The sequence below is a fragment of the Lepidochelys kempii genome, chromosome 17, assembly GCF_965140285.1.
Source record: "Lepidochelys kempii isolate rLepKem1 chromosome 17, rLepKem1.hap1, whole genome shotgun sequence".
Lineage (NCBI taxonomy): Eukaryota > Metazoa > Chordata > Testudines > Cheloniidae > Lepidochelys > Lepidochelys kempii.
In genome coordinates, this window is record NC_136396.1 from 12,478,416 (window position 1) to 12,495,283 (window position 16,868).

Genomic DNA, 16,868 nt, shown 5'->3' on the forward strand with positions numbered 1-16,868 from the left:
TTTGTAATGCCTTCATAATTCCTTGTCTACTGTTTTTAATGCCCTTAGATTTGATTCTTCAGAGGGAGTGCACAAAATGAATGCCAATGACATTCTCACTGCTGAAGGGATCATTTTTTTTCCCCTGTAGAATTATTTCTCTCCTGCCCATGCCCAGCCTCATTGTCGGTTGAGATAACTAACCGCATTATACTCAGATTCTTTATGGTGCCTTTTATTTTATTACATCTTTGGGTGTGTGTGTGGGGGGGGGGGGGAAGAGTTCTTCTCTCTTCTACACAATAAATGACCTCAATCAACTTTAATTTTCATATTCTGAAAGCAGTGATTTTCTGTACTGGAATCACCCTCTCAAAGCTATTTCAAATCACAGGACCCAAATATTCAAAAATTCTCAGCCTGCTACATATCTGAATGCCAAGATCCCAGCTCTCTGACTTTTATTGTTTTCTGGATGACAAACTGCAAAAGGAAACCGTCTGCTATCTTCAAAACCACGCTCCTTCCATGCTGATGCCACAGAACAGGAATAATTGTTTCCCACAGAATTGACTAGCTAATTAACTTAATCCATGTTGTGAGCAAAAGGAAGCCAATAAACAAATAAAGCCCTGTTTCCAAACAGTTTTCAGACTGGTCTAACTATTTATACACACAGCTGGGGCTGTGATTTTTCTACCAAAATAACTAAATTGGTACAACCCCATGTGTGGACATAGTTATACTGGTGTAAAGGCCCTTTTACACTGATAAAATCCCCACTCCCAGTGTGGATGTAGTTAAAGTGGCACAATTTTTGTGCATAGACAAGGCCTAAGAAAAATGCCCTGGTCTCCTTTTGGAGCTTTTTCCATTTTTGCTGTAATCCTGTTGTCTGACCTTGTATACTAAGCAGTTTGAGGTCAGGTCTGTCAGTGTCTGGATGGTTGACCTCCAGGAGAGATGCTGGTGAAGCAATACGGTGTACTTACTCTTCTCTCTGGATTCATATTGAATCAATGTCCCCATATAGTGTTGAGGATGCTGTGGATGCCCTCTTTTGGGCATGACCACTGGTGGGCTTTATTATCCCCATTTTGCAGATGGAGAAAACTGATGTGGAGATAAGTGCTCCATGTTACACAGCAAATTTGTGGCAGAGTAGGGAATAGAACCCAAGAGTCCTGTAGTTAAACTCTGTGCATTAGCCTATGCTTGCCCATCCCACCCCTTCATAAAGGTGTTTACATAAATGCAAAGTATCTTTTTATTTATTTGTATTGCAGCCCTAGACAGAGGCCCAGTTGTGTAGATGCTATATAAATACATAGCAAATAACCTATATTGAAGCAGTGAGTTAACACATGAACTATGTAATCATATATAAGACTTTAAATCCAAGGAGGAAGGATGGCCCAGTGATTAGGGCCTGGGACTAGGGAGACCTGGGTTCAAATCCCTACATCACCACAGACTTTCCATAGGACCTTGGGCAAGTGACTGTTGCTCTGGGCCTTAATTCCACATCCGTAAAACAGGGAGAGTAGCCCTGGCCTGCCTCACAGGGTGTTGTGGAGATAAATACGTTACAGATTGTGTGGTGCTGAGACACCATAGTAATGAAGGGCAGAGGAAGTATCTGAGATAGGAAAAGGAACTGAAATTTCCTGTACTTTTAAGACTGAATTGTGAACTATCTGAGCAAGGTCAAGAGAGACTGGAAAGTGTATAATAATGCAGCAGCTCTAAGAAGTGAGAGGAGCAGTGTCAAGGAGGAAGATGGGGAGAGACGCCTAACTAAAGCTGCTGTGAAGAAGGATGTTTAATCTGACACTGTTATTTTATTGCAAGACTCATGGCCCAATGCTGCTCCTGGACCTCTGCCACATTCATCAAAAGGATTTATTTTATTTGTGGTGTTGCCTGACAAGAAATCAGACAGTCCAGCTGAGAGTTTCTTCCAGGGCTTTGCTCTTTCAGTCGTTTATCATTCTGGGCAGAGCCAGAGAAGTCTGGTGTTTTTTTTGCCTTCTTGGCTTAGCTTTAAACTGCCTGTCAAGCCTACAGCTCTGCAGAAACAGGGCTTAGCGAGCAGCCCGCTCTGATCTCAAGGATCCCATTTTGATTTCCTAGTAGTCTTTCCCTGAAGCTATGGACTGTCAGTCCTTCACCCCCAGCTGAAGAACCCCGCTCCATTTGTTTAACGGAAGACCTGTCTGAACCAGCTAGGAAACCACAAGACTTAAACCATGCTGGAATATTTTAGTCAACCTTATAAGCTGCCCTCCAAGACCGTGCTAGTTGCAGGATGTGGTGGGAAAGTGGGTCAGTCCTGCAGTTGATGCAAACAGAGGTGGCTGATGTCTACCCCAGCTGAGGATCTGGCTAATTGTTTCTTATTTTTGAGATGAAAGAGCCCCAGAAAGAATGCAGGATTTGTGTAAGGTTTCTGAATACCCTTTTGGGGAATGGGTTTAGGGCTTGACCCAAAGCCCCCTTGAAGTCAGGGGGAAAAAAAGGGTTTTGGGTCAGTCCTTTGGTTTGGTATTTTTTGACTAACTTTACTTGCCAGTAGGGCTCTAGACTGATATCCTATACACAAAGATCTCTCTCCTTTCATGCCGAGGCCCATCCTCTGTGTAGTCCATAGCGTGGCTTCGTACAAAAACTTCCAAAAAATACCCTGTGGCTAGCCTGCTTTTCGCTCCGGTGTGGGAAGGCCAGAGAGAGTCAGTGTTGGAGTATGAAACAGAGTGGGTGGGAGGGATAGTCTTGCGATGTGAAAGGGGACGGGGGAATGAAGCAAAGGCAGACAGAGACTTGGTTGCAGTTGAGGTAATAACTAGCAGACCTAGAGACCAGGGAGGCAGCAAAAGAGAAGCGCAATCTGTGTTCAGCAAGGATGCTTCGACGCTTTTCATTGTCAGCGCTTCAGAACAACTAACCAGCTAATCCCCAACACAGCTGTGTGGGGAAGATAGACAGTATTATCCCCATCTCTCAGAGAGGGAGAACTGAGGCAGAGACCAAGTGATGGTGTAGTGTGGGACTGGGAGGTGACCTCTGATGGGAATATTGGACTGCTGCTATCTAGAGGCCTGATCCAAAGCTGGTTGAAATCATTGGGAGTCTTTCCCTTGACCTCATTGGGCTTTGGATGAGACCCTAGTAGTTGCAGCTAACAGAAGATAAACACCCCAGTGCAGTATTCGGTTAGCTAGGAACAGTAGGGTCAAGTGCTAGTGGCCTGTGACTTGGAAAACAGCTGCAGCTGAATTCTATTCCCGAGTATGGGCCTGGAGCCCCGGATCCACGCTATGTGGCATAATGATAACAATGAAGTACTGAGTGCCCATGGATTTGCTATAGGTTGCCAAGGCCGCAGATGGAGTCAGTTTGTCGATGATGAGAATGGAACAGGGGAGTTTCTGGCTCTTAGTCCTCTGCTCAGACTCTTAAATGGGCGTTTCCGCAGTGAGGAGTGACCCAGAGGACTCTTGGGTATGTTCTGTAATGGGGTGGGCAGAGAAATCTGTCCACTTCACATTCCCTGCAAAACACATCAACTCACAGAACAGCTCTGCAGAACTGGTGCTGTTTCTCATAGGAGCTGGGGATGGAAGGCGTTACTGAACCTTGTGGGAAAAGTGAACAGGATCCATGCTTTTAGTGAAAGCAAGCAAGCCTGAAGCCAAGCCGCTTAGCTGAACTCCATCTTCCCAGCCACCAGCAGCACCAGAAATTGGCAGAGCCAGCACCCATCTGTGGCTGCAGAGGGGAGCAGGATGAGCTACTTTCACAGAGGTGCCTCCATAGGTTTTTAAGCATAGTGGTGACCAGTCAGTCATCTAGTCCGCCCTGCCTTCTGTTTGCATTGATGGGTCTTGTCTGTGCAAAGCACTGTGCAAAGACAATGTGGGGGGAATGGAGATCGTGGAGGGGGGAGAATCTAAAACCGTGACTAAAGGGACCAGTGAGAGAGCAGTGGGATGGAGTAGATCGCGGGGTCCCAACATGAGGTCTGGGAGCGCTCTCCCTTTTTCATTGGCCATGAGCAGGTAAGGGAAAGAATGTGTAGAAATGTTAGCTAGCCCTGGACTGCCTGTTTCTTTTCTCCATTTCATGTAACTCCACCCTCTTCAGGGGAGCTCACGGCATACCATCCGTAAACCTAAATGGAGAGTCAGGTCCTACATGTTTGCTGTCATAACGAGCAGACCCAATGTTTGTCTTAAAGTCCCGAGGAAGTGGCTTGAGCTCCAATGTGAGCTGCCTCCAGCTGTTCTTGTGCCAACCTGTGATAGTTCAGAATTCCTGCACAGGAGCAATTTTCCTTCGCCACGGCCGATATCTTGTCTCATTTTCCACATTGCTTCTCTCCAGCAGTTTGTCTGATAACTAAGCATGCTGAAAGTGACACACAAGCTTGGGGCACTTGGGTCACTCTGCTAATATTAAAAAATAGAAACTGGCAGAAGATTCGAATGCACGTTAGGAACACAGCAGGGGCCGTGATACTTCTGGAACATAGGGTTTGTCTTTTGAGGGTTATATGCCCTTGATTAACTCTCGCTGTACTCGGCTTTAACAGAGAGAGCCATGGTTCCTGAGTGCTCATCAGAAATCTCCTGGCACCTCTTTCACCAGCAAGAGCGTTGGCACCAGTTCCTGGGTCAGTTTCCACCTTGGGTAATTAGTCTGCAGAAGTGCTATTCTTTCTGTCACTTTCATGAGCTATGAACTACTTGGTTGCCTTGTCTTTAGTCTGCTGAGCGCTGCTAAGACAGTTGCAGTGTTCCTCACTAGAGGCAACTGCATTTCAGTGATGAATTAAGTGAGTTAACCCTAAGGGCTACTGGGAGTCTCGCACATCTGCTGCTGGTCACAATTTTATCTTGGGAGTGGGGGAAAAAGCCACAGCCTCTAGCTGATGTAGCTATGTCAGCAGCCCCCCACCCTAGCAGGGTGGGGGGATTGAGAGGAATGCCACTGTGTTGCCAGCAGTGTTCGTTGGCACAGCTAAGAACATCGGGTGCGGTGGTGGAGTTATACTGGCCTAAGAGCGCCTTCTGTTGGCTTACACTGCATAGCCACTAGGGGGCTCCGCAGCTACGCCTATATTGGTGCAGCATTGGTAGTGTGAACAGGCCGTAAGTTAAGGCTTAAGCACCTAAGGCACTTCTGCAAATTCTACCCGGAGCCTTCGCTTACCATTGTGAAAGAGCTGGTTGTAGCCTCATTTCACAGAGGGTGAAACTGAGGCACAGAGCAGTGAAGTGATTTGCTCAAGGTAGACCCCGTCTCCGCTAACCCCCAGCCTTACAGCTCAGCCACAAGCCCTGCCTCACTGCATTTGCACTGTATTTCCTTGCACAGATTTTTCTTCTGCTGTGTTTCCCCTTGTGGCCATGTTTGGGTTCAGTCCGAGAGAAAGGAGGACTGAATCAGTGGTATGCGTGATACAGCCTGGAAGCTTCATTGGATGCTGTACAAAGATGCTATTGTCCCCTTGCAGGCAGAAGTGTAATACCATGCAAGCAATCTGAATTGTAAAAGGCTGCGTGGACAGATAACCCAGCATCCGTTCACTGTGATACGGAAAGCAAGGAAGTTTACCTGGGTGGCAGGCTTACTCTGTAGGTGTCTATTCCTAGGATTGTTATAATTAGTATTTGATTTCTCAAAGCTCTGGTTTGGAATGCTTTACAAGCAGACCTGCTGAGCCATGATATACCAGCTCCATTTCAATAGTGGCAATTACTGCACAGCCAATGTGAACAGGACTGTTTTGTTGACAGCAAAAGGCTCGGATTTTGTTTGGGTTTCAGTTAAGTTTCAAAGAAAACCACTACCTGCTAGTCAAATGTGCTGGGCCTGATCTCTCTAAGTCAGTTGGAACGCTGACCTCTTCTGCAGTTACTGAGTGAAATGGGTGAGCTCAGATTAAAGGGCCCCCCGAAACCCCTGCCAAATTCTGGTGTAACTCTGGTTATACATCAGTGTAAGTGAGGGCAGAACGTGGTGCAAATAGAGGCACTGACATAGCTGAGAATACAACTATTTTGTTTGCTAGCACCTAGCATGCATTTGGTACTTTATTGTCACATAGTGCTGGGTGTAGACAGAGTGCTAGAGACAAATATCACTACCCCAGAGAGCTGAACTTGCTGAATATTTGCTATGGGGAGAGCCAAATGCCATTCCAGTTATGATCAAGCCCGTGAACCTAGGGCTATACACTACCCTCACTCCCTATCAAATCCTCTGCCTGTAACAGTGGGCGATTTGCACAAAGATCAAGGAGGGACTATGGCCCTTACATAGAAACCAGATTTCTAGTAAGAAAGATTGCTGTTGTGTTCAGCATCTCTTCGGGACAGAGGGGGAAGGATGCATGGTACGTCAAGGAGCAATGCCCTTTGTGCGTACACAACAATCCAGTTGGCACAGCATTGTAGTAATGGGGGGAGGGAGGGTGTGGTGCAGCACGGTGTGTCCCAGCCCAAGGAGACATGCTTGAGCTAGTGAGTGCATGAAAAATAATGGAGCCTAGCCATGGCAAGGAGTGCTAGGGTCCCTGAGGACACACCTGTCCAAGACCATAGACACATGCTCAGGCTGGCTAGCCCGTCCCCCTGCTTGCACGGCCACAGCTGCACTCTCTTCTCGGCCTGTTTCACTTGCTGACAGCCAGCACAAGAGTGTCTCCTTGAGCTGGGAATCCCAGCTCCATGTACCCACGGTATACTGGACATGTAAATGCCCTGAAAACATGGCTCGTATGCCGTTAGCATTACGGTTCAGAGTTAACGCAGTAGGGTGAATGGGCAGTTCATGTTTCCCGGGCTGCCTTCAAGTTCTGTGTTGGTTTTGCACCTGTACATACTCAGTTGATGTTTAGCTGCATAAAGGCTGGATACGTGTATTATTTATCCTTTTAGAATGAAAGTGTCTAGCCTGTAGAGTTGGAACAGGCCAGCGACTGCTCAAACGTGCTTGGCAAAAACCACCCTGGTGGGCTCACAAGAGACACAAGGGGCTTGGATCGTGAGCGCTGCTTTCTCTGCCTTTAATGCTAGGACTAAAAATCTTGCTGGCTGGGGAAGCAGTGTCCTCAGGCGACTGATAGAAACTACTCGCTCGCTCGTACAGGATCTGGCATGTTGTATACATTTAACACCCGCAATCTGCCACTGTTACAAGGAAGGGGCGGGCCAGGGGGTTGGTTCAGTATTCGCGAATGCTTGCTGAAGCCTTCCCCTGTTGGCGGCAGCAGCATGGTGATCTTGTGAAGTACACACAACTCTGGGCCAAATGCAGCGGTGGTGTAAGTAGGTGCAACGCCGGTGATGATCAATGTGCTTCTCTGTTTCTCGGACAAGCATTCTCATTTCACATTGAAACGAGACCCGGCGCTTTGCCACTGGGCAGGCAGTGCAAAGAGTCCAACTGTGCTCTTACACAGGTGTCAATAGATTCACACGGGGTTTACACTGTTGTAAGAGGGCAGAATCAGCCCGGAAGTATTATTGTTACCTACCATTTGTTTAGTGGAGAAATACTGTAGTGTCTGTGATATGAATTCATAAAGCACCTACCCACGTATCTTTAAAGGGGAAATATTTTCAATGAGGCAGATATGCTGGGCTTTGCTGCTGTGAACTGTGGTCCCGGTAGTGTGAAGCCTGTAATAAATGCAAACTCAAGACAAGGTCTCTATTAAACACTGTCATTTATTTTGATTATGGATAGCTCCTTTACTGCAAACAGAAAAAGTTTATTCACTGCAAGGTTTTTATGCCTGGTGAAAAGAATGAGCTGTTAGAAAAATGTTAGATACATGCAAATCATAATGAATTTTGCCAGCTGTATTTAAATGAGTAGCAGAATCTCTTATAAGATATTTTCTTGCATGTGGAGGGGAAGCAGACTTATAGTGTAGCAATGTTATGGGGCTAGTGCCAAAGGGAAGATTGAATACTCTCTGAATGCATTTGTACTTGTAGATAAAGCCAAAAGAGTTGTCACTCATGCTTGAGCCAAGGAGATGATGCTCTAAAGCTATTCAAATAACAGGACACAAACAGAAAGCCAAATGGCTACATTTCATGCCAGGAAATCAGGTTTGGTCCTTATAAGTCTACTAAAATGCTCTAGAAAGATGGGTCTCACTGCAAATTCCAGCTCCAAACACCTCTGAACTTTGGGGAAGACAGGATCCAGATTCAAAGCCAGCAGTGCAAGTCCCATCTCCATTTGCTATTGGAAATTCAAAACTGTTTCTCTTCTAAAAATGTTAGAAACAAAGCACTTCTGGTCGGGGGAAGTAGGGACAGTCAAATAACCTGAAAGATTGGTACAGGCCTGACGTATCTTCAGTTGGCTTGTGCCTGCCCACCCTGGAATGGCAGTGTATTAAAAAATTTCCAAAGGAAAACTTTTTGTTCATTTTTCTTCTATAAACGTTCCATATTGTAATAAATATTCGTTAGGAACAGCTCTGTCCCTTTACATGTACTAGACATGGGCCTGAACCAAACCCCTGAATTCAAACTTTGCAGATGGTCCCAAATTCTGCTCTCAGTTACAGTGGTGTAAAGGCCAAGTAATTTCACTGAAAGCAAAGGAGTTATTTACAGTAGTGGGAGTGGTAGCCAAACTCTAAGACCAAATGTGCTCTCAGTACTGGACATCTTGCTGATCCAACTCCTGTAAGGCCAGAGAGTGAGACAGCCTTTCTAGATTCCAAATGGTGGTGGTAAGGAGCAAGTATCTGCAGTGGAAATTCACCCCTGTACATATGCCCAGCCAACAACTATACTCCAATTAAAACAGGTCTTACGGGGCACATTCTCCTTGTGTTGACCCCTCTGCACAGGAGGTGAATTTCATCCTTACTGGCTGGTGCAAAGAAATATCCCCTGGTTGTTTTGTCATTGACCAAGTATGCTACTCTTCAGTGCGGTTCAGAGTGGGGATAGGTTTAATTTGGTCTCCGCAAGAGTCCTCCTTAGGAAGGCAGCCATTTATCCATTGTTTACAAGAGAGAGAACTTTAAAACTAAGATTTTGCTAGATTCAGTAAGAACAATCTCCTCTCAAAACAGAGACCTCTCTGGCAAATTCTGTTTGCTGCTTTCTTCTCCTTTTGTGCTATTTAAGGGAACTGGCATTACGATACCTTGGTACTATAGATTTTTTTTTTTAAAGAGAGAGATAAAAAGCACAGCTCATTGCTAAGGTTTAAAAGTACCTGGCCAGCTTTATAAAAGATAAGTATACAACTTGATCACATTTTTATGTTCTCTACGAAACAAAATCGGTTGACATTCATACGATGAGAGGAACCTGATGGGGCAACAGTCTAAAGTCTCAAAGCATTGATTGTATAGACATCTGAACATGTAAATCAACACTTAATAAGAACCTTCATAGGTGAGGTATCGGTTTTAAAGTGTCTCTTGTCAAAGTACCCAGCCAAGTGACACATAGCTGAACATCATGTCTGAGCTGTCTCACAAGCAGCTTCCTGCTCAGAGTCACATTTATTTGTCAGCGTCCCAACCTCAATTGTTCTCTCTGTCAGCAGCCGTCTGGTGTCTGCATTGTTGATCTTGTCAGGTTGGTTTCGATCTTCGTCAGCTGAGCACAGGTCCTCTTGGCTTTCCAAGTCACTCATCTGGCCCTCCCCGAACTCCAGAATGGTTGGCAAGTTGCCTTGCTTGGGACATCGTTTCTTGAGGCTGACCAAAAAGGGCTGCGGCAAAGAAAAGATATCCACGTTGTTGCCCAGATCAATCCACGTCACGCTGGAGAACTTCTTGGGGTCCTTCAGCGTTTCTGTCAGGTCCCGAAGGATTGCTTTGGTGAGTCTGTTGCCGTTCAGGGAGAGATTGGTGAGGTGAGGCAGGGCACTGAGGATGGGCAGAAGTTGAAGGAACATCTCGTCGGTCAGCTCCGTAAAGCACAGCTCCACATTGTCGATGTGCTCTGAGCTGTGCTGGAGGTATGAGATGATGCGGTCCAAGTCCTTCAGTGTCAGAGGGATGCCAGAGAGATCCACTGTGTTGTTCTGAGGCGTCCCCACCAGGATAGCTTTCAAGCTGCAGAGAAACAAAATGACAGACAAACAGTTAACATGGGCACTCATCATTTTGCTAAGAAGCATCACTTCTTGTATGCTGGACAGTACAATGACTCATTCAAACAGGATACGTAACTGAGGGCAACCCCTCTCTGTCAGGCCTGGATTTTTGAATCCGATTTTGTGTGCAAGCTTGCAAATGGATGGCAGCCAAAACCAATGTATTCAAAGATTGTTGCTGCCTCCTGTTTCAATTACAAGCATACGGAAGCTTTCTTCTGGAGTCCCTTGCAAGGTCCTGGAGCTGAACGTTCAACTGCTTTTAAAATTTCAAAAATGGAAAAAGACTATGAAGCATTTGAGCAGAAAAACAGGAATTCTCGCCTGTGTGACAATATTCACGCTTGGCACTTATTTATACATTGCGAAGCCCTTCGTCAAAGGGAATAAGCTTTGCTCGGTTTTACAGGTGGGGAAACTGAGGCACAGAGCAAAGGCATGGTAGAGGCAGACCTAAAAGCTAGATGCCTGACTCCAATTTAGTACTTCCAGTGATTTACTAACAAGGACTACTATTAATCTTTTGACTGGAATGCTGTGGTGATGAACGCTATAGAAAAACCTTTAGATAGATTACTCTCATGATGCTCCTGCGGAGGCTGATAAGCATCTCTGCCAGATTGGAGTTATACAGATCGACATTGCTTTTAAAGTGCAGCAAGGATCTAGCTATATTAGGGTAACCTAACCGCCGTGGGTATCAGTAGCTGAGGCCTTAACACTAATGAATTAGGAGACGGAGGGAGTTCTATCCGTGTTAATCACTCGAGAAATCACAGGTAATTAAGTTGGCACATCTGCCCCAATGATCGTACCAAATCAGCCCGCTGTGCATATGGCTCTGACTTTCCTCACACTCTGAGCTAAAGAACAGTTTTGCTGAATTTACCATTAACATTGCCGGTGTTGCCAGCTTCACATTTTCTCTTTATTTACCTAGGGCCTCTGTTCATGACTTGCTGTGTAAATGGAGAAGTAAACCCTTTCCCTGGCATTTTTAGACTGTGAACAATGACTCAAGGTGTCCACACTGTGCCCCCCCAAAAAAAGAGTGGTGTTAACTTGCAATATCTAATGCGTGTTAAAAATAGCAGTGACTATACAGCAGCTGTTGAACTCCGCTTGAGAGAGCCTTCAGGGGAAGCTGCTGTGTCCTTACTGTTATCTGAACTTGAGCGAACTAACATACCTTTTATTGGCCGTGTAGACGTACCCTGAACACTGAAAGGCAGTCTGGAACCCCCTTTGGTAAAAGAATTAGTAACTGCATCTGCTCTAGTTCCGTTTATTCTCTCAAAACCATGGGTTCAAATGAGCCCATCTCCGTTATCTTTACTTTCCTAGGCCCAGGATGTGATACTGAGAGCTGCAGAAGTTCGGGCCTTTCTACTCAAGGAGACGTTGGGGTAACGTGGTCTGCTGGTGATAAAGAATATAATGGTTTAATTCACTGGCAACACAAGCCAGGGTGCCCCCTTGCAATATGATGCATTTGCAGGGGAACACTACTCTAGATTTTCTAGGGTGGTGTGGAAGAACCTATTAAACTCTCTCCTTTAAGAAAAAATGTACATCCTGCATCACATTTTGTGTAGTCTGTTCCTTACCAAAGTCTCTCAATGGGGATTACTGAAAGCTACTTGACCAATCAGTTGGTTGGAACCCCAATAGCTCACTGAGCAGAAAGATGCAAACTCCTACAGCCCTTGCTAAACTCCATTAAAACATTTCATTGTGACTTGGGTAAATAGTCCTTTGGAAGTGCACCCCCAAAGGCATTGCTGCCCAAAAGTCCTAACTGGAAGAATTCTAGATGTGCCTTTATGCCATTGACTTTCTGGAAGTTGTCTTCCATGGGAACTCAACCATATCAACTCAACACCAAGAAGTGAAAAGGAACATTTTAATCCTGGATGATGCCTGTCACAATACAGAGAACAGCAAAGAAGATGTAGAAGGCTGCATTCACTGTCCTGAGTTCCCCTACCCTACCGAAAGAGCTAATTGTGATACAAAAGAGAATATCTGAAATGACAACACTGCTTGCTTACTGAGAGTGAAAATGGGGACTTATTTGTAGTTGGTGCAGTCAAAAGAGGCATGAGACCAAACACCCATCAGCTCATGCTTCCCAAACACCCACGATCTGACCCACAGTCCTGTGCTCTTATTAAGAGGTGCTGCCATTCTCTTTAAGATTGACAGTTATTACATCTTGTGGTCCCTAGGATCTCTCCTTCCACTTCAATCGAGGAAGTGCTGTTAATGTCGAGCTCTTTCCAAAACCGTGTGCAACCGCAGAGCCAGAGGAATTTCCGAAAGCAGTAGGAACAGTGTACGTTTTGTGTGTGGGCACACCCTTAAACTATGTCAGTAAAGATCAGTAGTGTAACTCCTAGTGTGGGCGCAGTTACGCTGGTGCAAATGTGCCTCAGGGATTGTCTACACAAGGGTTAAGACGTGCTGCCTTTCAGGTACACGCAAAGGACCTGCATACATGACACAGTTCTTCAAAGCAGACTGGCTAATATGTAGTCTATAATCTGCTTTGAAAGTGTATTAAGTTAATTGTTCATGTAACTTATTCCTATATAGGAAGGGGAATGAGCTACAGGCGTATAAGGTACCTTTTATAGCTGTGGGAGTTGTACAGGTATATCACTCTTCCCTCCCCACTAAGCAAGAGCCGTACCAGTATAAAAACTGCGTAGACCAGGTCTAACTCTTTCTCTCTACATCTGCTGATTATAATAGTAGGTGCAAAGAAAAGGTCCGTCTGCCCATCCTTCATAGAAGTATCATGGTACAAACACATCCCTTCCACTTCCCTTTTGAAGGAGATCAGTAGCAGTGGAGAAACTGCACAGCATAAAATCAAAGCGACTGTCCAAGGCCATTTAGGAAATCAGTGGCAGAGCCAGGATTAAAATTTGGGATTTCCCTTCTCCTAATGCTCTTTTCGTTCTTCGGCTCCATGCTGTTTGTTGACACTCGCCTATTACGCGTCCCTAGAACAAGGCAAGTACCCTTGTGCGTTGCTATCCTTCGGGCCAAGTGAAATGGACCAGTTGCCAAGCTCCAGTATTTGTCTAGTTAGAACGCTCCCCTTCAAACCACTGAAGGCAACTGTCGCTCCGGATTTAGGCGCTGTCAGTGACCTCAGTGGGAGTGTTCTGAAGTGTGTGTGTACCATGAACACAATCTCCTGCCCACTAAAGGGGTGATGGCTGCGTGCTATAAACCAGCTGGTTTCATCTATTCTCTCCTTGTCTGCACAATTCCTTACTTTAACGAAGAACCAGAGCTGAGCAGTTTGGGACGCCTCCGCAGACTGTGGAAAACCGCGTGCTGCTTCACACAGCGATTTGATTAGCAGCCCCCTCGACTCAACCTGACCTTTTCTCCTGGCTCCTAGCAGTGTGCTCCATTGCAAGCAGCTTAATTAGGCCTAAGCCCAGACACGTAGCACTAATGAAGGTTCCTAAAGTAGATCTGAAGGGGCAAAACAGTGACATTTCAGTCCTCCTTTGCTGGTCTGTTTCTTACTCTGGATGGATGCCTAGCAGCCCTGGACCACAAGGAGAGCGAAAGCTGGAACTTAGAGCCACGGACCAGCTACCACCTCAAGGTGGGTGTTTTGTTTTTTTTTAAATCACCAGGAGAGCTCTCCCCCGGCGATAAAGCGTGTCTCCACGGCCCACGTCACAGCGCTGCCGTGTTATGGCTGTGTTATGGCTCAGCCGCTGTAGCGGTGGTTCTCAACCCGCAGCCCAATCAGCACACAGCTGCGGCCCATGTGACCGCCTCAGGGCCATACAGGTAGTATATGCATTGTGTGGATGCGGCCCACAATGGTCAATCAATTAAGAACCCCTGCTCTGTAGGCTGCAGCATGGAAGAATAAGATCACACACTTGAGCAGCCCTGATGCACACGAGGCTGTATGCGATAATGTAACAGATAGGAGTAGAGAATAGTGGTGTCCTCCAGTGCCGTGTGAAACCGAGACATCATGCTGTTGGCAAGTCATGCCACCACTTAGTCATTTAAGTGACGGTTAGCATGGCGACGTGTGCACACCCACGCACGCTGTCTGGAGAAGAACAGTGTCGTGCATGGAAAATGCAGCGTGGAGGCAGAATGGCAGTCTGCAACTTGTCACTGTAAAAGATTTGCTTGATGCCGCTTCTCCTCAGCCGAGAATGAGACACAAGGCATTGAACTGCTGATCACACACACAGTGGGCTGTAACGGTAAAAGCCTGCAACATTTTCACAGCAGACACAGCAGCACAAACTGCTAAGTGTTTTTGCTTTGACTCTTTTCTCTGACACTAAGCAGAGGTCCTGGAAGCTGTGCAGAGGGAGAAGGCTAACGATCATTAACTCGAACTCCAGACAATGAGAAGGTGACTGGTAGCATCTTTTCCATCTCTTTATGGAAAGCACTTGAGAATGTGTCATTACAAAGATTAGAATGAAACTATATTCTGATGCGAGAAAAGTGCAGGCCGGTGTAGAGGATTTATCCAGACCATGCTGTACATAAGTAGTATCTTTATAATAATACATTCCTCCTTCAGGGTACAGAAGTTAACTGTGGTCTCATTTTTAGTGAATTCGATGCACATGAAAGGTATCAAATGGACAGTTGTCTCCTGTGTGTGGCACTTTTTTTTTATTCTCTTATTTGTCCTTTTAACCACCCTCTGCTTTTCACCATTTCTAATGTAAATTTGCTGTTCTGAAAGCAATACTGTAAGACATCACAGGTACTGGTTTTATACACGACAACCATCAGTTTATCGCTACAACCCAGAACCTACTGCTTTTAAAACGCAGAGCCCAAGGCAAACTTTAGTTGGCTGCATTCAGTCCTAGGACGTATCCTCTGTGGGCTACAGCCATTGTGCTCGCATGCTTGAGTACATTTTCCTACTATAATGGTGGGTTTGTGTCTGCTGAGCTACTTTTTAAAGTGTGGATTTTAATTGCTGTCATAAGGGTGCTGGGTGGTTGAACCCTGTTGTCAGACCAAGTCCAAGCTTCCCTCATGCAGCTTTGCCTGTCAACCTCATTGCTCCTCGAAGAGAGGGCAGTTCAGTCTCCATGTCCCATTGTAATTTTGGCTTCTCTGACTGTGCCAGTTATGGGACACCTGTTGAGGTGGAAACTTGACTGAAACCATCCAACTTGCCTCACGTATGCCACCCGCACAGTCACGAGAGGCTCTATACTGACCCAATCAGGATTCAGACTAGAGGCGAAAGGTTCGGTATCTTCATCTGCACCAAGGATGGGCACATTAGAAATGCATCTCTTGACAGGTCCCATTACCAGTCTCTGGTCTAACTGCCCAGGTTTTAATACTGCTTCCCTCCCTGTTGTAGTAGGTCAGGAAAACTTGGAGATCCTCTGAAGAAAGGGGCTGTGTATAGTAAATACAAAATATTATACTCTCTTACAGACACAGCCTGTGCTACATTTATTTTTAATAATTTACGCTTACTGCTCTGGTCACATTGGCGACCTTGCAAGACAATCTGTCCCCTAGAGTTAGCACTTGCCATGCTCAGCTCTGTGTTATGCCACACAGAAAGCAATTCTCACAAAGCTGATCTGGTTGGTTTCAAGCCTGAGGGTTTCAGTCTATGATTTAATTTATCATGGTCGGTGATTACACTCTGTTCTAAGAACACTTCTTGAAATGGACAATCGGCTTGAACGAGTCGGGCCAGAAACTTAAAAGAGCGGGGGATTTAGTAGGAGAGGCATCTGATTCAGTAGGTTGTAATTTTGATTCAAGGTATGAAGGCAGCTGATTCAAGTCAACAGTGGAGCTCTGTGTGGTTTAGCAGTATGTGTATGTTTGGAACAAACTGTCCAGGCCGTGCCACAACCTGTCTATTGTGGCATGAGACTTACGGGCTCTCTGTCATGCACAGTGTGCCTAAGTGGTCCACAGAAATACTTCCATGTTGTAGATGCTGTCACATTTCAGAGCAACGACACCTCTATTTCCGCCTCAGCGGTCCATCAAGGGCACCCCCAAAATCCTCCCCAAACCCTACACCCCCTTTCCTGGGGAAGGCTTGATAAAAATCCTCACCAATTTGCATAGGTGAACACAGACCCAAACCCTTGGATCTTAAGAACAAGGAAAAACCAATCAGGTTCTTAAAAGAAGAATTTTAATAGAAGAAAAAGTAAAAGAATCATCTCTGTAAAATCAGGATGGTAAATATCTTACAGGGTAATCAGATTCAAAATATAGAGAATCCCTCTAGGCAAAACCTTAAGTTACAAAAAGACACAAAAACAGGAATATACATTCCCTCCAGCACAGCTTATTTTATCAGCCATTTAAACAAAACAGAATCTAACGCATATCTAGCTAGATTACTTACTAAGTTCTAAGTCTCCATTCCTGTTCTGTCCCCGGCAAAAGCATCGCACAGACAGAGAGAGCCTTTGTTTCTCTCTCCCCCCCAGCTTTGAAAGTATCTTGTCTCCTCATTGGTCATTTTGGTCAGGTGCCAGCAAGGTTATCCTAGCTTCTTAACCCTTTACAGGTGAAAGGGTTTTTCCTCTGGCCAAGAGGGATTTGAAGGTGTTTACCCTTCCCTTTATATTTATGACACCCCCTCTTTGGCTTCCAGCTCCCCAGCCATTGCCCTTTTTGGGTAGAGACCCACGTCTCCCCCTTCTGACTGGGGTATTTCCAGGCGCACAGTGCTCACTGTGTTT

The 16,868-nt window shown here is 45.7% G+C and overlaps 1 protein-coding gene across 1 annotated transcript in view; it reads right to left on the minus strand.

Moving 5' to 3' along the window:
* Nucleotides 1-7,694: 7,694 nt before the first annotated feature.
* The window catches only part of LRRC75A (leucine rich repeat containing 75A), a 192,807-nt gene continuing 183,633 nt past the window's right edge, over nt 7,695-16,868 (minus strand). Inside the window, exon 4 of the mRNA XM_073315474.2 lies at nt 7,695-10,081. Within this exon, the coding sequence (XP_073171575.1) occupies nt 9,478-10,081 (604 nt within the window). The 3' untranslated portion in view covers nt 7,695-9,477. The remainder of the gene's footprint in view (nt 10,082-16,868) is intronic.